Source organism: Vulpes vulpes, chromosome 9 (genome assembly GCF_048418805.1).
Source record: "Vulpes vulpes isolate BD-2025 chromosome 9, VulVul3, whole genome shotgun sequence".
Classification (NCBI taxonomy): domain Eukaryota; kingdom Metazoa; phylum Chordata; class Mammalia; order Carnivora; family Canidae; genus Vulpes; species Vulpes vulpes.
In genome coordinates, this window is record NC_132788.1 from 39,289,108 (window position 1) to 39,316,042 (window position 26,935).

At 34.3% G+C, this 26,935-nt stretch overlaps 1 protein-coding gene across 1 annotated transcript in view; it reads right to left on the reverse strand.

Moving 5' to 3' along the window:
* Window positions 1-26,935, reverse strand: part of LOC112918520 (phospholipid-transporting ATPase IB-like) — a 162,864-nt gene that overhangs the window by 59,722 nt on the left and 76,207 nt on the right. The window contains exons 22-24 of the mRNA XM_025996587.2: window positions 15,297-15,435; window positions 8,845-8,909; window positions 3,146-3,318 (exon numbers count right to left, since the gene is read on the reverse strand). Coding sequence (XP_025852372.2) covers window positions 3,146-3,318; window positions 8,845-8,909; window positions 15,297-15,435 — 377 coding nt within the window. The remainder of the gene's footprint in view (window positions 1-3,145; window positions 3,319-8,844; window positions 8,910-15,296; window positions 15,436-26,935) is intronic.

The window sequence follows — 26,935 nt, forward strand, 5'->3', positions numbered from 1 at the left end:
ATAGTATTTCACATGTCAACTCTCATTGTGATTTATAATCTATAACATGGAACCAAATAACAAATTCAATAATAATTTAGAAAGAATACATAATATATTATAATCCTTAAAACTAATTATTGAGTCACATTTGACTTAATGTAAAAATTGCAGTACTCTTGTCATTTATTTTCATGGATTAAAAATATACAAGGATAAGTAACACACAAAGATAAGTAAACCAATTGACTGGAATAATGTCACGGTTTTCCCATGGGCACATACTATTGACTTCCTTATCAATATAATCAGTGTGAGGAATAAAAAATAAAATGGTTTCCACTCAAAATTTGGGTTACATAGGTGATGAATATTAGGGAGTGTACTTGTGATGATCACCAGGTGATGTACAGGACTGTTGAATCACTATGTTGTACATCTGAAACTAATATTACCCTGTATGTTAACAAACTAGAATTTAAATAAAAGCTTTTTAAAAATTATAAAATAAGTTCAACATATATTATGGCATAGATATATTCTTGGATTTATAAGCAAGCTTTCTTGCTATGTTTGTGTTTTGAATTTGCTGAGTAAGCTACTTAAAGGTAATCTCATATTCATGAATTATTCTTCATTCAAGAAATATTTATGTCCCTAAAATGAGCTAGGCACAATTCTTGAAACAGATGATAGAGCAGAAGATAAAATATATAAACATCCCTGCCTTCATGAAGTTTACATTGCAGTAGAGAGGAGACAGACAATAAACTGAGTAAGTAAAACAAAAATTATGGCATACAGTGATAAGAGCTTTGGGGAAAAAAGTCTACAACTTCATAATTGACTTTTAAAAATTAAATTTTCTCTTTTAATTATGTTCCCCCAAGTACCAAGGATTAAGAAATTATAACAAATACTATATGACACTCTCCAAGTATCTAAACTTTTATTTCTAAATGACATCCAAATTGTTCGTCAAAGTTTTAAGAAAACTTTCTATACCTTTTCATTAAAAGGTTATAAGGACATTGTTATAAGGACATTGGGAAATTTCCTTCAGCGAGAAAACAAGTATAAAACTGGAAAAAAAATGATTAAAAACAAACATTTCAGCTCACCAGAAAATGACCAAAAGTGGAAAAGAACTAGAGACATGTTCATTCATGAAAAGATGTTACTGTATCAGGTAAGTGCAGCAAGTTTGTGACCTTCTTTCCTGGAGGTGTTCATATTCCCCTAACCTGGGAGTAGGGCAAGAATCTGCAGATTTACTGTCAGGACATGGTGGATATGGTTTGGAGCAGATAATGAACACCCACATCTTTACCAACTGGAGTGGCCCTCCCAATTCAGGGAGGGCAGCAATCAGCTAGAAATTTAACAGGGACATTTTGCAACAGAATAATCATGGGAGGACTGAGATAATAAACTTCCCACATATTCCTTTAGTGGATCACTAAATTAAAGATATGCAGGGAAGAGCCCAGAGATACCTGCAACTTGTTATACCTCTAAAAGCATTCCTTCAACCACATATAGCACTGGTAGCAGAAGCAGAAGCCTTAGGGTTTGAATTGCTGAGGACAAACTTGTCCAAGTCATAGTCACCCATAGACATTGGGTGATGACTAAAGTTGGCAGGCACAGGAGAAAGCTCTGGGAAAGCAGGCTTTAAAAAAACAAAACAACAATAGCTGAGGAAAGATATCAGTAACTGCAAATGAACAGGGAAACAGATTTCACAGTCAAGTTACTAAAATACTGAACCAATAAAATGCAGAAGAATAAACTAGAATCAGAAGAATTACTATTGTATTTTTCCACAATATCCACTTTTACTTAAAATAAAACAAAATCACTAGATGTGCCAAGAAGCTTGAGAGCATTGTTTCCATACAAAGTAAACAAATCAGTCAATAGAAGCTGAGAATCAAACCGATGTAGGATTTAGCAAAGATTTCAAAGCAGCATTATAAAAATGTTCATAGAATTAAAATACATTCAAAGAATCAAAGAAAATTGTGACAATTATGAGTTAGCAAATGGCATATCCCAACAGAAGAATTGAAACTATTAAAAAAAACTCTAGGGATGAAGTGAAAAATACACTTCATGAACTTAATATCAGATCTGAGATAGTGGAAAGAATCAGTCAATTTGAAGTTACATCAATAGAAAATATGCAATTCAAAAAGAAAGGAGGGGAAATTAAAGGAAAATGCAGTGGCAGTGCCACAAGTCTATAGTCAATATCAAGCATTCACTCATATATGTGATTGGAGTCCCAAAAGTAAAGGAAATAAAAAATAAGGGGGGAAAAAAGCCCTTGAAAAAAATAATGATTGAAACTTTCCAATCTGGTAAAAACAATACATTAATTTAGGGATCCCATGAATCCAAAGTAGAATAAATAACAATAAGAACCACATTTAGAGCCAACATAGCCAAACAACTGAAACCTAATAACAACAACAACAAAAAGCTGGAAGGCAGGAAGAGGAAAATGATACATCACATACCGAATAACAACAGTGAAAACTTGTCATCATAAACAAGGGAGCCAGAAGACAGCAGAATAACAAAGTATTAAGGGGAAAAAAATCAGCCAAGTATTTTCTCTGACAATAGCTTTAAGTTAGAAATCAGTAACAGAAAGGGATATAGGAAATACCCAAATGTGTGAGCATTAAATAACACATTTTTAAATAGCCCATGAGATAAAAAAAGAAATCATGAGAAACGAGAAAATACTGTCCTTTGAACTGAATAATAATGAAAATACAACATATTAAAATTTGCAAAAGGTAATTAAATCAGTGCTTAGAGACTTATGGCTTGAAACTCTTCTAGTAGAAAATGGATTTTTTTTTTTTTCAGATTTGCTCTTCACAATAATACAGGGCCTTTGTTCTTACTGACAATGTCTTTCATCTGGTCAATACATCAATAAACAATTTATCACTGAAAAATTATAATCTGCTTTCTAGTACATCTTAAGCCTGACAATTATAATTAAATTCGGACATTTCTCAATTTGAGCATATATTTTACCAATAAGGAACTTTGCTTCTATGAAAACTTGTATTTCCATATCTATATTTTCTTACATATACAGTGTTAAAGATAGCAGAGAGGAGAAAAAGAACAGTGACTATTTCCTTACCTACAACATAATACTGCTCTACATGAGAGGGCCAAATTGAGGAAACTCCTCTCAACTTCAAAATTGAGGGCATACTTCAATGTTTCACCATCAATGATGAGGGCCAGGTCATTTTCTTTACCTATCAGAGTTCCAAGAGCTTCACAGCTCTGAGTAACTGCTTGTTGTGTTGCCTAAAACAAAGCAAGGGGGCAGAAATCACTTTATTTTTTCTAATTTTATTTATTTTTATTTTTTTTAAAGATTTTATTTTTTTATTCATGAGACACATACAGAGAGAGAGAGAGAGAGAGGCAGAGACACAGGCAGAGGGAGAAGCAGGCTCCATGCAGGGAGCCCAATGTGGGACTCCATCCCCAGACTCCAGGATCATGCCCTGGGCCGAAGGCAGGCACTAAACCATTGAGTCACACAGGGATCCCCATATTTTTTCTCATTTTAATATAAATGAAAAGACTTTCTGAATCAATATAGTAGACTGAGGTACATTTTTACCTCATTCTTCCCTTCAAATAGCTCACTGAAATTAAAAAGTAAATAACATGAAAAGAAAATTGACATTATTGGTCATCAGTGAAATGATAATTGAAACCACAATGAGATACTTCATACCAATTAGCATGACTAGAATCAGATTAAGTCAGATAATAAGTATTGACCAGGATATTAGAGAAACCTAAAATTCTCAGACAATGCTGCTGGTAATGTAAAATGGTGTAGCCACTTTGGAAAATAGTCTGATAATTCCACAGATGGATAAACATGGAGTTTACCAGATGACTCAGCAATTCCACTCATATATATATATATATATATATATACACATATATATATATTTGACAAATGAAACATGTGTCTACACAAAACTTGTACTTGAATGTTTATAGCAGCACTATTCACAATTGCCTAAAAGTGAAAAGAACTGGATGAATGGATAAACAAAATATGGCATATACATATAATATTCTTGAGCCATAAAAAGGTTTTGAGATATGAATACATGCTATGACATGGACAAACCTTGAAAATATGGTAACTGAAAGAAGCCAGTCACAAAAGACTGTATGCTATTATTATTCTACTCACATGAAAGTCGAGAATAAACAAACCCATAGAGACAGAAAATAGATTAGTGGTTGTTTAGAGTGGGGGCAGGAGGATGAGAGAGATAACTAAAGAGTAGAGGATTCTTTTAGAAGTGAAGGAAGTGTCCCAAAAGTTGGAACTTCCAACTTCCAAAGGAAGTGTTCCAAAAGTGTTGGAGTGTTGAACAGTGTTGACTGTGGTGATGGTTGCATTTATATGTGAATATATTAAAACAGATTGAATTGTACACATTAAAATATTTTTTTAAAGATTGTATTTATTTGAGAGAGAGATAGAGAAAATGACAGAGATAGTGAGAGAGAGCATGAGCAGGGAGGAGGGGGAGAAGGAGGTTCCCTGCTGAATAGGGACCCCATGTGGGACTCAATCCCAGGACTCGGATCATGACCTGAGCCGAAGGCAGACACTTAACTGACTGAGCCACCCAGGTACCCCAAATGTAAATTTTATGTGATGTGGATTATGTCTCAATAAAGCTGTTTTTTAAATGGTATATGAGTAAGAGTGAATTCATATCAGTTGGAAAATACAAGTAGATGCTAATAGCATACCAGAAAGCTCAGAGAATTTTTGAGAAAAATGTCAAAGGTGGGGACAAAATAATGGTATGAACTCTATAAAACTGAGTCTCAGGTTTCTAAGGGAGATATATAAAAGTTGTAGAGACTCATCACTCAATAGAAGATGTGTGGGAGGCACTCCCTTAGCTTATTTTCTTCATCCCAACCACTTTTTCCTTCATAATTCACATAAACCATTGAAAGCTCAAAATTTTAGAGAAATGACTCCCCATGCCAGTGTCAGAGTGGAAAACTCATGTAGCAGAGTATTTTAAGAAAAATATGTAATAAATTTTTTTTATGTAATAAAATTTTAAGTCATACAGATTAATGCTAAGGAAAATGCTTTCATCAAATACAAGTGGAATTTAAAAAATATATCTGTTACCACTTTCTTTTGAAAGATTAGTGAAATAATAAGTGTGTCAAAATATTTGATTCTTGCCAACTGTTTCATTTCTATGACTATGTGAAATGAATGCCATAAAATACTAAATCATATTTTAAAACTTATTATTTATTTTATTTAACTATAATTTTCTGTTATATTCAATGATCTATAGGTATCTGATTTTTTAATGATCTCCCCTAAACATACTAATAAATGAAATTTTAACAAATTTGCCACCTGGGGAGAAATTTTAAAGCATAACTACTATCAAGCACCAAAAGCTTTAATGAAAAAAATCTTCCTCCCTATTTTTCTCAGAAGACCTTCATTACTCATTACTCAAATGAAATAATTGGCTTTCCTGAAAGAAAAGGTATTTAATAATCCTTGAATTACTGAGGGCTTTATATAAACCTGAAGGTCTAATAATAGATGGGATTCAGGCACTTGAAATTTGATTTCACACTGTATAGGAACTATGATGTATGATATATGTATCATATTAAACATTTCTACTTCTGCTTTTTCCACACAATGGACTGCATATCCCATCAATGATCTCAAGTGACTGTAATTGTTTTATTGCCCTCAAAATAATCTGCCAAATTGAATTTTTCCTCTATTTTAATCATTCTTCTCACATTTCTTTTAATTAGTGAACACAAAACTTGGTGCTTTTCTATCTAATTAATATATTGTTTTTAATTTTACAGCTTCTTAGAATAAGTAAATGCTTGGAGCTAAAGCTATTAGTTTTAATGTCTTCTTTTTTGTCTTCCATTCCTAAATTGTTTCTCTTTACCATTCTTCTGTTGCCAATGTTAACAGTGTTAAGGTAATTCCACCCACATGGTTCACTCTAGAACATGACTACCTGCTCATTTCCTAACATTAATTATGTAAAATCCTACAGCACAACCTACAGTACATTATATGGGGAATTTCAACTATATGCTTCATCTATAAAGCAAGTCTATCAGTAGCTAAGTAATAATTATTTAAGAATAATGAGTTTTGAAAATGATATAACACTAAAGTTTACAGGAAATTAAAATATAAGAGAAAATCTTGAAGAAACAATGTACCAAGGTCATTATGTAAATCATAATGTTTAAGTGGCATAGAGTTTTCCATAGCAAACTTCATTAACAAGATTAGCTTCTGGAAAATTCTAACTCATTCATCTAATTACTTATGCAACTTTATTCCTCTTAAAAACTTGAATACAGTCCACTGTACAAACTTAAACTGAAGGTCAGAAGTTAGTCTAAGGCACTGAAATTTCAACCATGACACATAAAGAGCTTGAATTCACCACTGCCATCCTTATAGAAAAAAAAGCTGAACAAAGTGAAAACCAATCTTCTTTAGGCCTATCAGAGACAGGTGAGATCACAGGACAAACTTCCACCCAGAAATCTAAAGAGACAAGTGAATACAGAGAATCACAGCTGTTTCACTAGAGCAGAAGGAACTAGAGTCACAAACTGATAGGAACACTTAATTGGTAATTTTGAGGAACTGAGGCTGAGTATGGATTACCACAAAAGTGAAACTTCTTGAGTTGCAGTCCTGATGGGCAAAGACTCACATTTTTGTGGATTTATTCTAGAAACCTCACCAGGTTCTCATGGTGAAAAGCCAACAAAACAAAATAAAACAAAACAAAACAAAAAAACAAAAACAAAAAAACAAAAAAACAAAAAACCTTCCCTCATGGTTCAGGCAGGAGGGGAAAAGTGACCATTTGATATATGCCTAGAGCATTCTCCATAACAAAAGCCTCATCTCCAAAGTTAAAGACTACCAGACTTTTATCCTATCCAAATGGAAGGGTGTTTCCCCAATTCTAGCCCCCTCTAACCTCCCTGTCTCACCCAAGGGAAGAAAAATGCTAAGAAATACTTAAGAAGACAAAGTAGCACAGGTTCACTAAATGACTGAGATTTAATCTTAAGAACATTTCCCTTCCCACACACCTAACCACACACCAACAGGGCCCCAGTATAGTAACAGTGCATTAAACATAAAAGAACTGTGAGGCACAGATCTACCTAAGGAGGAGTTCTTGGGAAAACCCAAAGACAACAAAGGGGAATAAATAAGAACACTAGAGGAATGTGGAGCATCTCATGTGTATAGCTGCAGCAAACATTAAATACAGTGAGATTACCATAAAACTTCATATTACAGGCCTTTACAAAAATTTCTCTTACCAGATTCATCATATCCAGCTTTCAACAAAAATTTCAAGGCCTGCTAAGTTGCAAAAAAAGCACTGTCTGAAGAACTAAAGCAAGCATCAGAACCAGATTCAAAGAAAACAGATTTTGGAAGTATCAGTGAATTTAAAATAAACTATGATTAACATACTAAGGTCTCTAATGGAAAAATAGACAACATAAAAGAACAAATGGGGAAGATAACCAGAGAAATGGAAATGCCTAAGAAAGAATAAAAATGAAATAAAAATCACTGTAATAGAAATGAAGAATGCCCTTGTTGGGTTCAATGATAGAGTGTGCAAAGTCTAAAAATTAATGAGCTTGAAGATATGTCAACAGAAATTTCCCAAACTGAAATATAAAGGAAAATAAGAATTAGGAAAAAAACAGAATGGAATATCCAAGAACTGTGGGATAATTTAAAAGGTCTAACATATAGCTAATGGGAATACCTGAAGGAGAAGGGAAAGAAAACAGAACAGAAAGAAAATTTTAAGTACTAATGACTTAAGAATGTTCCCAAATTAATGGCAAACACATAAGTATAGACCCAGGAAACTTAGAAAACACCAAGCAGGATAAATACCAAAAAATTTATATCTAGGCATACCACATTCAAACCACAAAATCAAAGGCAAAGAAGAAATGTTTTTAAAAAGCCAAAGGGAAGAATAAATAAGAAATATCAGGTTCTCATCAGAAACCATGCAGTCAAGAAGAAAGTGTTAAAAGAACAAGAGACAACAACCAAGAATTCTATATCCGGTGTAATTATCCTTCAAATGTGAAAGAGAAATAAAGACTTTCTCAGATAAAAACTGAGGAAATTCATTGCCAACTGATCTGCCCCATAAGAAATATTTTTAAAAATTTTCAAGGAGAATAATTATTATATGTGTCAGAAACTCAGATCTACATTTTAAAAAAAGAAGACTGAAAAGGAATAGATGAAGTCTGTTTATATTTTTTAAAATATGTGTAAGTAAATTACACAGTAAAAAAAATATTTAACATAAAATAAATGGCTATAGCCATTTAATTTTTAAGGGCAAAGAGGTCCAATATTAGATTATATTCCTTCAATGTAAATGCCACTGATCAACTCAAACTTTTGATAAAGATTGCTATATGCATATATATTTTCTCTCTCTCTCTTCTCTTCTTCTTCTTCTCCTTCTTCTTCTTTTTTTACATTTTTAAAATAAAAAAACTGAGAACTGGATTTGGCATAATGCCAGAAGCAGAGGTGTTAAAGGATTAGCCTAAGACTGAGACAAGAAGTGGGGACCAGAGGTAATGTTCTAATGGGCCTGAGTGGGAGTTCAAGGCAACTTATGTAGATTTTAAGATGTGGGGGAAACACTCTAGTAAAGTTGATTATATTCATATTAAATCAAATTTTTAAAAATCACTTACCTCAAGTGAGTTTGTATTCAATTGAATACGAGGCATTTGAGCTGATATCAATTTACAGGAATATGCTACCAAAAGAAAAATAAAGATGTCACATATTTGAAGACTCAATGCCTTCTATGAGTTCATTTTTTTTAATTAAAAAAAAATCTACTTGGGGATCCCTGGGTGGCGCAGCGGTTTGGCGCCTGCCTTTGGCCCGGGGCGCGATCCTGGAGACCCGGGATCGAATCCCACGTCGGGCTCCCAGTGCATGGAGCCTGCTTCTCCCTCTGCCTGTGTCTCTGCCTCTCTCTCTCTCTCTCTCTCTCTCTCTCTCTCTTTCTCTGTGTGACTATCATAAATAAATAAAAAAAAAAATTAAAAAAAAATCTACTTATATTCTTTCTTCATCATACTCTATGCCTTATGACTAGGTCAAAGCCCAGTAGCTCACCACAAATACTGAGCAAGAGATTACAGAGGGAAAAAATTGAAACACTACTAGTTCATTTAAATCTTAATTGTCAACCTAAATAGAAATGGTTGGGAAGGTGCATATAACTAATGCCTAAATCTGTACTTTCAAATATCTGTGGATTTTTATTTTTATTATCTTTCTATGACACGAGATTCAGTTTGCTTTATAACAATTCCAAGTCTTGAGGAAGCCAAGTTTTGTTGTATCAAGCCACTACATCAACATTATTATGCCTACTATGCTAATAGAATCCTAGGTACAATTAAAGGAAATAAATTCACCCAATGCTCATAATAACGTTCAATGTGATGATCAAGTTAGACACCTCAGGAAGCATTTTCCAATTTTAAAACTTTAAGTCATTCTCACTTTAGAAATTAGACTAAGAATATTTTTGTAAATAGAGGATTTAGCCTATGAGGACCCAAATATACAAAATTATATCTGTATCTACAAGAATGAAACTATCTCTGAGATAGATGAGCCCTTATCAAAAAAAGTTTGAGTCTTTGTAAAAGCAGTCATTTTAAAGTTCTGTGAAGCAGAAACTGTGTTTCTGAGGAAACATCCACTAACCAATAACAAATCATCCAAAAATAGTTGCTTTCCTTTCGTCCCATAGGCTCACAGGGGCAATTTGAAAGCTGCTAGAGAGGAATGCCTGGGTGGCTCAGTGGTTGAGCATTTGCCTTTGGCTCAAGGTCTTGGGATCAAGTCCTGCATCAGGCTCCTCACAGGTCTCTGCCTTTCTCCGTGTGTCTCTCATGAATAAATAAATAAAATCTTTAAATTAAAAAAAAAAAAAGAAAAAAGAAAGCTGCTGGATAAATGAAAGGAATCACCCTTGCTGTGAAAATCATGGAAAGTAGTGATTTGAGTGAGTATAAGAAGAGAACCCTGCAAATATTGAGCAAGTTAGGACAATATTTCTCTTCTTATAGATTCAGTTTTGTCCCTGGGAACTAAGGGCTGTCCTAAAGAGATGGTGTGCAGGTGTTTAATTCAGCAGCTATACACAAATCTGGGAGACAGCCCCCCGCCCCCAACCTCCAGAGTACCCTCCTCTCCCACCAGAATGGTCCTCTCAGCAAAGTGAAAGTATGGGATCTCTCTTGTTCAAAAACGGGGGAGAACACAATGCCACTGCAGATTCTAAAATATAAAGCTTTTCTTTAAAAATATTTTGTACTTGTGAAACATAACAGGGGTAATGGTGATACAAAAAAAAATTACAAATTGCAAAAAATATATGGTTTTGGTGCCATAATCTTAGATAATGTGATAAAAATAAAACTATTAATGTGATATCTTGTTTGATCATAAGATTTTTATGCCTTACATTTCTGCAAATTCATTTATTCGATTGTCAAAACTTACACTTTTAGCAACTTTATTTTCAAACAACATATGTAATTAAAAGCAATGTAAGTCACTCTTGGAAAATGCAAGATTGTCAGTAATTTTTGACCATTTCAAATTTTGAACAAGATCTTTCTGATATAACTATTACTGGAGCTATTAAGATTTTTTTTTAGGCTGTGAGGACACTGTGATAAATTTCTGATAAATTATTTTGAAAATTAAATTTTTATACATTTGTAACTAATGATTTCTATGGGTCAAATTTTCTAAAACTATTCATATAAATCAGTTTCATTAAATTGGAACTTAAACCTAAATTTATACAATATCATTTTAACATTTCCTTTGAAGTTTCCTGAAACTTGTGGACATCATACAGAAAAGCAAAAGTAGCTTCATGATTTTTACATAATTCAAAATGCCTACTTATGTATTCTATTGAAAGCCTATCCAATTACAGGAAACAATCATTTTTTAAATGGTCTTCTTCATCAATTATTTGTTCATCTGATGCTTCCTATGTAGACAGTGTTTTCCCCCCACAGAATGTAATGATCTTTAAATTTAATTTCTATTTCAAAATCTGCGGATATTTGCTTTGCCTTATTGCAGCAGTATTTCAAAACCAGAGATTCTAAACTTTTCAAAGAATTCTAAAGATTTCCTGATACATTTTATTGCAATGTTCATGTGTCCACTTTTATTTTGTAATAAGTTACTGACAAAGTTAACTGCCTAATGCTGACAGTTTCTGTAGCAGCATCCCGGTTGGAGAGTTAATATTTGTGCCTGACACTGACAAACCAGCCTCCCACTGACCACTGTGGGTTCTGGTGCAGCCCCCATGAGGAATCTTCTCTCCTGAATCTGTTGCTGCTGCTGGCTCTATATAGACAAAGGCTAAAAGTCTCTATATATTATGATGAAATTCAATCAGTATGCAAGTGCTGAGTGCTTACTTGTACCCAGCATCATGGTGGGCGCAAAGGAAGATTTGCAATAGATATATGATAAGCCTCTTAAAACCTAAAGAATCAAAGCTAATGCAAAAGAAAAAAATAGCATATTGGTAAGTGAAATACAATAACATAAATGCTGCTGAGTTTAGGAAGCAGCAGATTATGTTGAATCACGTTATCAGAAAGCTTTCAGAAGTTAATAGAACTAGCAGTCTTAGAAAATAGGCCAAAATGAAACAGCAGTCCTTATATAATCACTTGTGGCTATTGTCAAAAACCAGTCTTGACACACTGATTCCTAAAAGTTACCCTCCTGCCAAATCCTTAGTCAAATTTTGTTTGTAACCAGAATCAGGACTATCTTTAGTCTTTTAACTGCAAAAACATTAGCCAACTTGAGCTCCATGAGAGGTGATGGTAATTAGAACTGTCACAACATTCATAAAGGCAGCAGCCAACATTTTCAAAGCCCTCACTGTGCCCAATACTTTGGAAAAAATTTGACATACACATCTCATTTAATCATCACAACCACCAGAGATATCATGGTTATCTCAGTTTTACTAATCAGAAAATTAAGGCTGAGAAAACTCTACAGAAGTACAAGCTCATAAATATAGAGGCAAAAATTCAGGTTCAAAACCGGGTCCTAGTTAACTCCAAAGTCTGTGATTTTCAACCACTATGTTCTACATTCTCTTCTAAAGGTGTAAAGATGTCAGCTCTCAGACATAGCTCAATCTTTTTATTTTTGAATTCATTTCCCAGACATTCAAACCATGAATGTAACACGAGAGCTCTCTAACCAAAGGCTATTGCTTTTCTTGGAAAAAGCTAGAGTTCAGAAAGCCCCTAAGAAACAAATTATGTCAGCACGGTCTTCGGTTTATACCAAGGTTCACTGATTCCATCTTCTAGCTGGTCTCTGCAGGGATGATAATAAAATTCGATCTGGGACCCAGGACTCCAAAGAGGTCAGGGGATTATAGACTGCTTTCCACTAACAGACGTGTTTTGCTTTGCTCTTGCAAAGTTTTACATGTTTGAGGCAACATCTCTGCATCAGGACATTTCACATCAGAAGACAGAATTCTCAATTGTCTTTAAAAAACTAAAAACCTAGGTCACCTGGGACTCATTCAGTTAAGTGTCTGACTCACAATTTTGGCTCAGGGTTGTGAGATGGAACCCCACATCAGGCTCCATGCCTATTGTGGAGCCTGTTTAGAATTCCCTCTCTCCCTCTCTCTGCCCCTCCACCCCCTAAAAATTTTTTGTAATTAAAAAAAATTTTTAAATAACTTTTTAGTTAGCAGACACTCATTTCCAAAAGGCAAGGATGCACTGGCTGCCCCTTCAGGGGACAGTCCTCCCCTTGTGACCTCCCCCTCCAACATGTATATATTGCCCTTCCTCCACACATGTGCATTGCCCTTCACTCTTGTCCTGCCTGGTTCTTCCAGATATTTCCAAGTTCTGCTTTAGGAAACTAGAGAGATTGTTTCCTTTCTTCCTTTAAGTCCACCACAGTTACTAAATAATTACTTTTGGAAATGACTGCAGTTCAATATAGCAGTTATCTAAGAATCCAGTTATTTTGAGCAAAGAATCCTTCAAGTGAATTATAGACTTCTGCTAACAAAAATAAGTCTCATTCAATAAGGATTAAAAATTCCCCTACCAACAATGACTGTGTCTCATCAACATTGGGATTCAATCCTGAGCTGAGGAGACAGTCAAAGGCTTAGGGAAAGTAAACAATCCTCAGGTTGTGGATCTGGAAAAAGTGACTAGGTGAAATTTAGGAAGGTAGTGAGAGAGCAGTTGTCCTCTCCTGTGGTGATGTCAGCTAAGTCCTTCACAGGATATACTCTGAGAATATACATCATATTACTGTAGTCACTGAGTTCATAGTTATCAAGAAACAGCAAGTCACACTAAAGCCAAAATATGGGAGAGCTGGCGAAAGGAGAGTATATGTGTGGTATGTTCTCAAAAATTGGCCAGGTGGTGAAATGAATGACTACCTCATGGTTGCACTCCTTTTTGTGAGTCCTTAATAATTATGTTAATATCTAGCATTATGAAGGACTTGTAAGTGCTTCATACCAAGCTAAGCTCTTCATAGGGATGACCTCAAGGCATCCTCAGAATAACCCTATGAGGTTAAAACTATTATTTTATCCCCATTCTACAGACATGAAAATTGATGCTTACAGAGGGTAAGTAGATCCTTCAAAAATAGCCAACCCTTCATTGACTATGTGTTCTCTTCCAGCTATACCCTATTTCTCTGCTCCTCTTCACAACAAAACTCTGACTCACCACACTCCCTCATCAGTGAGGCCTGAGAGATCAATCTACCAAATGTACCCCAAATTTAGTCTCTCCCTCACACTTCCCATTACATTCTAGTACAAGTCACCATCATCTCTTGTCTAGACTTTGATGAAGGCTTCCTACCTCATCCCCTGACTTCAATTTAGTCCAGTCTTCATACAATAGCCAACAAATATTTTTAAAACATAAATTAGATCCTATTACTCTCCTGCTTAAAGCTGTGTACATTTCTTATTGTGACCTGACAAGCTCTCATCTCCTATCTTCTCTGCCTTGCTCTGTACTCCAATTACTCTGGTTTTTCATTTGTTACTCTAGTATGCACATCCCCACACCAGGGCCATTATGCTCATTATACTCTTTGGCTGGAACACTTGTACCAGAGATCTTCCCAGTGCTTGCTCCCTCTTTCCACTTGGGTTTCAGGTTCAAAAGTCATCGTCTTAACAGGTGTTCTATTTGATTACCTTGTCTACCTCTTGCTATGTCTTACTGTGTTTTTATTCTTAGCACTGACTGCAATATTACAAAACACAGTGATTGGCTTATTAATTTTATCTTTTCCACGTGGACATAAATTTCATGAGGACAGATTATTACTCACATTTTCATTCCCAGCTCTTAGATTTTCCTGGTACCTGGCAAGTATTGATTCAATATTCTTAAATGAATGAAAGTAAACTAAATAGGTGGTGACAACATTTAAAGGGGGTGTCTGGTGCATCGTTTTATCATATACATTAATCTAACTGGAGCTGCTACCATGATGATTATTAAGAAAATAATAATTTCAATTCCTTCTATCAAAATTTGAATATTTGCAGCTAACAACTGATTTTTCAACTCTTTTTCTGTATATCTCAACCCTAAGATACAATCATACAGTAAAGTTACAGGGGAAAAAAAACCAAAAAAAAAAAAAAAAAAAAAAAACCCAAACAAACAAAAAAAGTGACACTGGAGCTTGGAAAAAAACAACCAAATATTCTCACTAATAATCAAAATTTTTATGAATAAACACATATAATACAACGGTAAGTATATATGTTATAGGGGGGAATATGCCCTAACTTCTTCAAAGGAAAGCAACAAGAAACTACATATTACTCATGTAAGCATTCTCCAGTTTCTATTTCAACAATGTGAAGGAGACAGAACTGTTTGCTTTGCTTAGTTTGTTCAATTTTCCTGCCATGTAATGGCAAGATTCCATTGCACTCCGCTTTGCCAAAGACATATGAAACAATCACTTGAAGGAAGCTCAATCATTCCTTCTTGATACTAGGATATATATACCTGTCCAACCAGATTTTCTAAAACTTTGTATCAATTACCTATGTTAATTGCAGTTTCTTGTTTATCTCCTGTCAAGACCCATATTCTTATGTTTGCTTTCAGTAAAGTCGCTATCGTTTCTGGAACACGTGCTTGAAGACGATCTTCAATGGCTGTGGCTCCAAGCAGCAGAAATTTCTAGGTATTTTTTTGAAAAAGATATTTTTAATATTAGTTAATATTAAAAAATATTTTAGCATGGAATAAATAGAGCAAATTTTGACAAATGATATGCGGTCTACTTCTTATGTGAAGTCCCATACATGTTACCCACACACACATTTTTTCCCTAGTCTCTTCCATTGGTCTATTTGTCCCTATTCTGCTACAACATGAAGCAGTATAACATGACAGAGTAGACTCATGGGAGCACCTAGGTGGCTCAGTTTAGCGTCTGCCTTTGGCTTGGGTCATGATCTCAGGGTCCTGGGATCCAGCCCCACATCAGGCTCCCTGCTCAATGGGAGCCTACTTCTCCCATGGCCTCTGTCTCTCCTCCCCACTTGTGCTCTCTCTCTCTCAAATAAATAAAACCTTAAAAAGAAAAATAATAATGTCTAACAGATTATAATTAGACAATTAGGTCTAGAGAGGTAAGCCTCTTTCCTTTATTAGTCTTTAAAAAGTATGATAATTCTCTGCCTCCTTCTACTTCTGTATGAATTTTGGAACAAACTGCTCAAGTTCTATAAAAATCCTGTTGGGAATTATATGTATCTCCAAATTATTTCCTGTATTACATTGAATTTATAAATGACTTTGGGGAGAATTGCCACATTTATTATACTGGGGTTTTCTATATATTGTATAAACCTATCCACTTATATAAGTCCTTAAAAAAAAATTCGTATTCTCTCCATAAGCTTCTTAGCACCAGAAAGTTTATAGTTTTTGTTCCTATTGTAAATTATTTCCCTATCACTGTAGATATTCCAACAGAAGCTCTACGGTAGATAAAGAGGTGTATATAAAGCATAAGTTGTTCCCCAGAAGCCAACACAAACTAAAGGTTCAAGGGGTTTTTACATTGCTATTTGTCGTTAAAAATGAAATTAAGAAATAAAACAAGCTGATTCTGTGCTGATAATTAGAATTGAAATAATTTGAGATACTATCATATATAAACTGTAAATTAAACTTTAAAATAACCATAAAATTTTTAGTCTTCCCAATGACCAGCTGAATTTTTAACTGATAAATATCCAAGTACACCAATCCTATTAGATATTCTTTAATTTTATTATTCTATTTGGGGCCATTTCTACTATAACACTTCCAAGTTATTTCTGTATTAAAACTTTAGATTTTAATGTAAAATTTTCCATAGCTAGCAAAAAGGTATTTTTAGTAATGATTTATGTTTCCATGTATGAAATATGGATTTTTAAAAGAATGATTTAAATATTTTCATGATAAAAATACATGGCTAATTAGGAATAAAAGGGATCCCCTTCCTGATTATGTTGGAGGGGGAAGCAAACATTTTGAGATACTCCCAGATTATTCTGCTCTCTTCACAAAGGCCTTTACTCAAAGGAAACTATCTTATCAGAGGCTTATCACCTTGGGCTTACCAGAGCCTTCCAAGCTAATGTAGGGGAAATACTCATCTCTAGCACCTTCTAGTTTTTGATGTGGGGGAAGAGAAATAACATAACTCAGGTTCACAGAAGTCTGAGATCTAATCATAAGACTATAAAATAATTCTCCTCTCCTTCACCTTACCACATCACTGTCTCTTTCATGAATATGTGGGACTGCCAATGAAAGAAGTGTAAGACTCAGACTCTATTTAAGAAGGAGTCTCTAGGGAAACCTAAAGACAGCAGGAGGATGAAAACAAGGACACTAGACACAAATTTAACCTCTACTACCACAGCTCCAACAAACAGTAAACAGACTATTTCTAGTCAGAGAAACATGAAACTTCAACCAAAAGCCCTATTTGCCTCATTCCTTTTACCCAATACATCATGTGTGGCTTTCAACAAAAAATAACAGGGCAGCTCAAGACAAAAATCAGTCTGAACAGACAGAGCAAGTGTCAGAACCAGACTTAGATATGACAGATATTTGGGAATTACCAGACTAGAAATTTGAAATAACTATGATTAATATACTAAGGACTCTAATGGTAAAAGTGAACAACATGCAAGAACAGATGGATAATATAAGCGGAAAGATAAAAATGCTAATAAAAAAATCTAAAGGAAATGTTAGCAATAAAAAAAAAAACACTGTATCATAAATAAGGAATGCCTCTGATGGGCTCATCAGTTGCCTGAACAACTGTAAGGAAATAGTGGACATGAATATTTGTCAATAAAAACTTCCCAAACTGAAAAACAAAGAGATAAAAAAATGAAAAAATAAAATAAAATGCCAAGAACTGTGAGGCAGAGCAGCCCCGGTGGCTCAACGGTTTAGAATCACCTTCAGTCCAGGATCAAGACCGGGATCAAGGGATCCCGAGACCCGGATCAAGTCCCACGTCAGGCTCCCTGCATGGAGCCTGCTTCTCCCTCTGCCTATGTCTCTGCCTCTCTCTCTCTCTCTCTCTCTCTCTCTCTCTCTCTCTCTCTTTGTCTCTGTGTGTGTGTGTGTCTCACAAATAAATAAATAATAAAAACAAAATCTTAAAAAAAAAGAACTGTGGGACAATTATAAGAGGTATAACATATATGTAATGAGAATACCAGAAGTAGAAGAAAGAGAGAAAGGAACAGAAAATCCTTGAAATAATTATTGGTGAGAATTTTCCAAAATTAATGACATATATAAATCCTTAGACCCAGACCTCAGAGAACACCAATTATGGTAAATACTAAAAACTGACATCTACATATTTCATGTGCAAACTGTTTTCCAAAGAAAATCTTTTTTTTAAATAATAAATTTATTTTTTTTGGTGTTCAATTTGCCAACATACAGAATAACACCCAGTGCTCATCCCGTCAAGTGCCCCCCTCAGTGCCCGTCACCCATTCACCCCCACCCCCCGCCCTCCTTCCCTTCCACCACCCCTAGTTTGTTTCCCAGAGTTAGGAGTCTTTATGTTCTGTCCAGAGAAAATTTTGAAAGAAGCCAGAGAAGGGGGGAAAAAACAAGTCTTACCTATACAGGAACAAGAATAGTAACTACATTGGACTTCTCTTTAAAAACTATGAAAGCAAAAAAAAAAAAAAAAAAAAAAACCTATGAAAGCAAGGACAGAGTGAAGTAAAATAAAGTGTTAAAAGGAAAAGTACACCAAGCTAGAATTTGTGTCCAGTGAAATTATTCAAGTGTAAAAGAGAAATATATCCTTTCTCAGACAAACAAAAATTGAAGAAATTTGTTGCTCACACACCTGCCTTGCAAGAAATGTTAAAAACTCTCCAGGGAGAAGTAAAATAATGTAGGTCAAAAATTCAGAATTACCATAAAGAAAGCCATAACATCAAAGAGGGAATTGGTAAAGATTAAGTAATATCTTTTTTTCTTATTGGCTTAACATATATGGTTTAAAATATAATGTAATAATGTATTAGGTGATTAGGGTTATGAACAAATGCAATGTATGAAAGCAATATAAGAGATAGGAGGGAGGAATTGGATAAACTATCATAAGGTACCCGCCCTTCCCATGACATGGTATAGTATTATGTAAAAGTGGACAATTTAGTTGTAAAAGCAAATTGTGAACTCTAAGCCAACCATTAAAAACATTTAAAAAATATATAATTGAAGTGCTAAGAAAGGAGAGAAAGTAGATCATTAAAACCAGAGAAGGCAAAAAAAAAAAAAAAAAAAAAGCGAAGACAAAGAAAAGAGTAAGAAAGTGTAAGAAAGAGTAAGAAAGAGAAAGAAAGAGAAAGAGTAAGAGTAAGAAAGAGTAAGAAAGAGTAAGAAACTGTTACAAATAGAAAATAGTTATGAATATGAAATATATTAACTAGTAATCACTGTAAAAATGTATGGTCTAAATATACTAATTAAAAGACAGAACTGTGAGTGGATTTAAAAAAAAGACTATGTTCTCTGTAAGAAACGCACATTAAACATGAAGAGACAAATAGATTAATAATAAAGGGATGGAGAAAGATACACTATACTAACACTAATAAAAGAAGCTGGAGGAGCTATATTAATTTCAAGACAAAGCTGACTTCAGAATAGGAAAATTATCAGGAATAAAAAGAGGCACGACCTAATAATAAAGGAGTCAGTTTTCTAAGAAAACATGGTAATCCTCAGTGCACCTAACAACAACAGAGCATCAAAGTATATTAGACAAGAACTCGTGGAACAGCAAAGAGATGAATGTAATCTTATAGGTGAAGACTCCAATACCTCTCTGTCAATAATCAACAGATCCAACAGACATAATCTGTAAAGATATAATTGAACAGAACAGAGCCATCAATTCATTACATGTAATTGACATTGAGAGAATGTTTGTTCAACAGCAGAATACACTTTTATCTCAGGCTCACATGAAACACCAAGATAGATCACGTTCTAGGCCATAAAGCACACATTAGCAAGTTTTTTGAAAAATAGAATTGATCAAAGTATGCTATCAGGTCACAATGGAATTAAACTAGAAATCAATAATAGAAAGATAGCTGACAGAGTCCCAAAATATCTGGAGATTAAGCAAAACTATTTCTAAATAACACATGGGTCGTCAAAGATGAAGTCTCTCCAAAGAAATTTAAAAATATGAACTAAAATAAAATTAGAATGCAACTTATCAAAATTTGTGGGAACCTAACACTCATTAAGTTTTAAAGTTCCTAAAAAAAAAAAAAAAAAAAAAAAAAAAAACCTCTCAGGAAACCTAGAACAGGGGGAGACTTCCTCAACTTGATAAATAACACTTACTAAAAAACCTATAGCTAATATACTTAACGGTGAGAAACTAGATGCTTTTCCTCCTTAAGACAGGGAACAAGGAAAGGATGTCCTTCTTAACACTCCAATTCAACACCATACTGGAAGTTCTAGCTAGTATGATAAAATAAGGAAATAAAAGGTAAAAGGATTGGGAAGGAAGAAAAATGACTTTGTTTGCAGATGGCATGATTGTTTATGTAGAAAATTCTAAAGAATCAAATGTAACAAGTGATTTATAGCAATGTTATAGGATATGTGGTTAATAAACAAACATCAATGAACAATTGGAATTTGAAATTAAAAACAATACAATTTACTTTAGCATCCAAAGGGGGTTTATAAGTATAAATCTAACAAAATATTTATAAGTTATATATGAAGACAACTACAAAACTCTGATGAAAGAAATCAAGAGGACCTAAATGAATGGGAAGATACATCATGTTCATAGATAAGAAGACTTAGTATTGTTATGATGTCAGTCCATATCAGTCTTAACAATCACAGAAAGTTATTTTGTGGGTATCAACAAACTGATTCTAAAGTTTTTATTGAAAGGCAAAAGACTCAGTTTAGCCAAGACTATACTGAAGAAAAGAACAAAATCAGGCAACTGATATTACCCAACTTCAAGAGTTACTATAAAATAATAGTAATCAAAATACTGTAGTATTGGTGAAAGTATAGACAAATAGGTCATTAGAACCTAAAATAGAAAATCCAGACAGAAATAGACCCCTACAAATATAACCAATCTTTGACAAAGGAGCAAAGGCAAGTCAATGGAAAAAATATAGTCTTTTTCAAAAAATAGCACTAGAACATCTGGGCATGCACATTTAAAATATAAAATGAATCCAGGAGAGTCCAAGATGGTGGAGGAGTAGGAAACCTTAGTTTCATCTGGTCCCAGGAATTCAGCTAGACAGCTATTAAATCATTCTGAACGCTTGTGAATTCAACCAAAGATCTGAGAAAAGAATAGCTACAACTCTACAAATAGAAAAGCAACCACTTTCTGCAAGTTACATTCTACCCATTCATTGTATTTAGTTTTACTTTTGTATATATATAAGCTCTTCTTTCTTTACAATTTTGGGATGTCGTTTCTTCTAACAGACCAAATATACCCAGAATCTAGTGTATGGCTCTGTTCTCTTCACCTGTCTGATCATATTCACTTTCTTTTCTTCTTCCCTTTTTTTTTGTTTTTTTTTTCTATTCTGTTAAAATCTTTTAAAATTTTCATCTTTACAATTACATTCTAGCCTATCAATGTATTTAATTTTATTTTTGTATATTATATATATATTTTTTTCTTTCTTTACAATTCTGAGATGTAGTCTCTTCTAACAAACTGACCAAAATACACTCAGAATATGGTATTGCTCTGTTCTGTCCACCTGTCTAGTTATATTTCTTCTCTTTTTTTTGTCTTTCAATTTTCATTTTTACAGTTACATTCTATCCTTTCATTATATTTAATTTTTTATATATATCTAAGTTTTTCTTTTGTTACAATTTTGGGATCTAGTTTTCTAACAAACAGGCCAAAATACACCCAGGATCCAGTGTATTGCTCTAATCTGTTCACATGTCTGATATTCTTTTTTGTTTGTTTGTTTCAGGTCTCTTCTAATTTGTTTAGTGTATATTTCTCTGGGGTCATTGTTGCCATCTTAGTAGTTTATCGTCTCATTCATATATTCTTCTCTGAACAGAAAGACAAGATGGAAAAACTCACCTCCAAAAAGAGAACAGGAGGTACTGACTGCCAGGGACCTAATCAGTATGGACATAAGTAAGATATCAGAACTAGAATTCAGAATAATGACTATAAAGATATTAGCTAGGCTTGAAAAAAGCATAGAAGACACTAGAGAATCCCTTTCTGGAGAAATAAAAAACTAAATAAAACTAAAATCTAATCAAATGGAAATCAAAAAGGCCATTAATGAGATGCAACAAAAAATGGAGGCTCTAACTGCTAGGATAAATGAGGCAAAAGAGAGAGTTAGTGATATAGAAGACAAAATGATAGAGAATAAAGAAGCTGAGAAAAAGACAGATAAACAACTACTGGATCACAAGGGGACAATTCGAGAGATAAGTGATACCATTAAGCAAAACAATATTAGAATAATTGGGATCCCAGAAAAAGAGGAAAGAGAGGGACAGAAGGTATGTTGGAGCAAATTATAGCAGAGAACTTCCTTAATCTGGGGAAGGAAACAGTTATCCAAGTCTAGGAGGCACAGAGAAGCACCCCTTAAAATCATTGAGAATGGATCAATAGCCCAATATATAATAGTGAAACTTGCAAATCTCAGAGACAAAGAGAAAATCCTGAAAGCATCTCAGGACCAGAGATCCACAACCCAAGTGAGTAGAAACATTAGACTGGCAGCAGACGTATCCACAGAGACCTGGCAGGGCAGAAAGAATTGGCATGATATATTCAGGGTGCTAAATGAGAAAAATATGCAGCCAAGAATACTTATCCAACTAACATGTCACTCATAATAGAAGGAGAGATAAAAATATCCAAGAACAAACAGAAACTAAAAGAATTCTTAATCACTAAACAAGCCCTGCAAGAAATATTAAAAGAGATACTTTAAGTGAAGAAGGAGCCCAAAAGTAACATAGACTAGAAATGAACAAAGACAATATATAGAAACAGTGATTTTACAGAAAATACAATGGCATAAAATTTGTATCTTTCAATAGTTACTCTGAATATTAATGGGCTAAATGCCCCAATCAAAAGACATAGATTATCAGACTGGATTTTAAAAAGCAAGAACTATTGATATGCTGTCTGCAAGAGATTCATTTTATATCCAAAGACACTTCCAGATTTAAAGTGAGGGGGTGGAAAGCCATTTATCATGCTAATAGACATCAAAAGAAATCTGGGGTAGCAATCCTTATATCAGACAAATTAGATTTTAAACCAAAGACTGTAATAAGAAATGAGGAAAGACACTATATCATAATTAAAGGGTCTATCCAACAAGATCTAACAATGGTAAATATTTATGCCTCTAACATGGGAGCAGCCAATTATATAAGCCAATTAATAACAAAATTAAAGAAACATTGATAATAATGCAATAATAGTAGGGGACTTTAATACCCCCCAGTCACAGCAATGGACAGATCATCTAAGTAGAAGATTAATGAGAAAACAAGGGCTTTGAATGACATACAGGACCAGATAGACTTTACAGATATATTCAGAATATTCTATCCTAAAGCAAAAAAAAAAAAAAAAAAAAAAAAATACACATTCTTCTCAAGTGCACGTGGAACATTCTCCAGAATAGATCACACATTGGGACATACATCAGGTCTCAACTGGTACCAAAAGACAGAGATCATTCCCAGCATATTTTCAGACCACAATGCTTTGAAACTTGAACTCAGTAACAAGAGGAAATTTGGAAAGAACCCAAGTACATGGAGGGTAAAGTGCATCCTACTAAACAATGAATGGGTCAACAAGGAAATCAAAAAGAAATTTTAAAAAATGCATGGAAACAAATGGAAATGAAAGCATAACTGTTCAAAATCTTTGGGATGCAGCAAAGGCAGTCCTAAGAGGGAAGTATATAGCAATATATAAGCCTTTCTCAAGAGATAAGAAAGGTCTCAAATACAAAACCTAACCTTACACCTAAAGAAGCTGGAGAAAGAACAGAAAATAAAGCCTAAACCCAGCAGGAAAAGAGAAATTATAGAGATTAGAGCAGAAACCAATGAAATAGAAACCAAAAGAACAGTAGAACAGATCAACGAAACTAAGATAATTAATAAGGTTGATAAACCCCTGGCCAGATTTATCAAAAAGAAAAGAGAAAGGACCCAAATAAATAAAATCATGAATGAAATAGTAGAGATTACCACCAACACCAAAGAAATACAAACAATTATAAGAACATATTATGAGCAACTATATGCCAACAAATTAGGTGATCTGGAAGAAATGGATGCATTCCTAGAGATGTATAAGCTACCAAACTGGAAACGGGAAGAAATAGAAAATCTGAACAGACCCATAACAAACAAGGAAAGTGAATCAGTAATCAAAAATCACCCAACAAACAAGAATCCAGGGCCAGATGGCTTCCCAGGGGAATTCTACCAAATATATATATATATTTTAAATTGGAGTTCAATTTGCCAAAATATAGCATAACACCCAGTGCTCATCCCATCAAGTGCCCCCCTCAGTGCCCATCACCCAGTCACCCCAACCCCCCGCCCACCTCCCTTTCCACCACCCCTTGTTTGTTTCCCAGAGTTATCTACCAAATATTTAAAGAAGAATTAATATCTATTTTTCTGAAGCTGCTTCAAAAAATAGGAATGGAAGGAAAACTTCCAAACTCTTTTTATGAGGCCAGTATTACCTTGATCCCAAAACCAGACAAAGACCCCAGCACAAAAAAGAATTACAGACCAATATCTCTGATGAACATGGATGCAAAAATTCTCACCAAAATACTAGCTAATAGGATCCAACAGTACATTAAAAGGATTATTCACCATGACCAAGTGGGATTTATTCCTGGGCTGCAAAGGCTGTTCAACATTCACAAATCAATCAATGTGATACACTACATTAATAAAACAAAAGAGAAAAACCATATGATCCTCTCAATCTATAGATGCAGGAAAAGCATTTGACAAAGTATAGCATCCTTTCTTGATTAAAACACTTCACAATGTAGGAATAGAGGGAACATATCTCAATATCACAAAAGCCATCTAAAGCCGAAAAAGCCTACAGCAAATGTCATTCTCAATGGGGAAAACTGAGTTTTTCCCATAAGGTTAGGAACGTGGCAGGGATGTCCATTACCACCATTGTTGTTCAGCATAGTACTAGAAGTCCTAGCCTCAGCAATCAGACAACAAAAAGAAATAAAAGGCATCTGAATCAGCAAAAAAGAAGTCAAATTCTCACTCTTTGCAGAGAACATGATACCCTATGTGCAAAACCCAAAAAGACCCCACCCCAAAATTGCTAGAACTCATACAGGAATTCAGCAAAGTGGCAGGATATAAAAATCAATGCAAGAAATCAGTTGAATATCTATACACAAAGAATGAGACAGAAGAAAGAGAAATTAAGGAGTCAATCCTATTTACAGCAAAACCCATAAGATACCTAGGAATAAACCTAACCAAAGAGGTAAAGGATCTGTACTCAGAAAACTATAGAACACTCATGAAAGAAATTGAGGAAGACACAAAGAAATGGTAAAATGTTCTAAGCTCATAGACTGGAAGAACAAATATTGTTAAAATGTCTATGCTACCTAAAGTAATCTATACATTCAATGCAATCCCTATCGAAATACCATCAACTTATTTCACATAGTTGGAACAAATAATCTTAAAATTTGTGTGGAACCAGAAAAAATCCCAAATAGCCAAAGAAATGTTGGAAAAGAAAACCAATGCTGTTGGCATCACAATTCCAGACTTCAAGCTCTATTACAAACCATACTCATCAAGACAGTATGGTACTGGTACAAAAACAGACACATAGATCAATGGAACAGAACAGAGAACCCAGAAATGGATGCTCAACTTTATGGTCAACTAATCTTTGACAAAGTAGGAAGGAGTATCTAATGAAAAAAAAGATAGTCTCTTTAACAAATGGTGGTGTGAAAATTGGACAGCTATATGCAGAAGAATGAAACTGGACCATTTCCTCACCCCGTACACAAAAATAGACTCAAAATGGATGAAAGACCTATGTGAGACAGAAATCCATCAAAATTCTGGAGGAGAACCTAGGCAGGAACCTTTGTGACCTCAGCCACAGCAGCTTCTTATTAGTTATGTCTTCAAAGTCAAGGGAAACAAAGGCAATAATGAACTATTGTGACTTCATCAAGATAAAAAGCTTTTGCACAGCAAAGGAACAGTTGAAAAAAACAAAAGACAACTTATGGAATGGGAGAAGACATTTACAAATGACATATCAGAAAAAGGGCTTGTATCCAAAATCTATAAAGAACTGATCAAACTCACCACCCAAAAGATATGAACAGACATTTCTCCAAAGAAGCCATACAAATGGCCAACAGACATGTGAAATAAAGCTCCACACCACTCGGCATCGGGGAAATACAAATCAAAACCACAATGAGATACTACTTCCACCAGCGAGAATGGCAAAAACTAACAAGACAGGAAACAACAGATGTTGTTGAGGATTTGGAGAAAGGGGAACCCTCTACACTGCTGGTGGGAATACAAGCTGGCGTAACCACTCTGGAAAACAGTTTCCTCAAAAAGTTGAAAATAGAGCTACCCTATGACCTAGTAATTGCACTACCGGGTATTTACCTCAAAGCTACAAATGTAGAGATCCAAAGGGGCACTTGCACCCCAATGTTTATAGCAATAATGTCCACAAGAGCCAAACTATGCAAAGAGCCTAGATGTCCATTAACAGATGAATGGATAAAGAAGATATATATATATCTTGGAATATATAATATTCCATATATTCAACATATATTCCATATATATATATATATATATATGGATGGAATGGAATGGAATGGAATGGAATGGAATGGAATGGAATACTACTCAGACGTCAAAAACTGAAATCTTGCCATTTGCAATGATATGGATGGAACTGAAGGATATTATGCTAAATAAAATAAGTCAATCAGATAAAAGCAATTATCATATGATCTCTCATGTGGAATTTAGGAAACAAAACAGGATC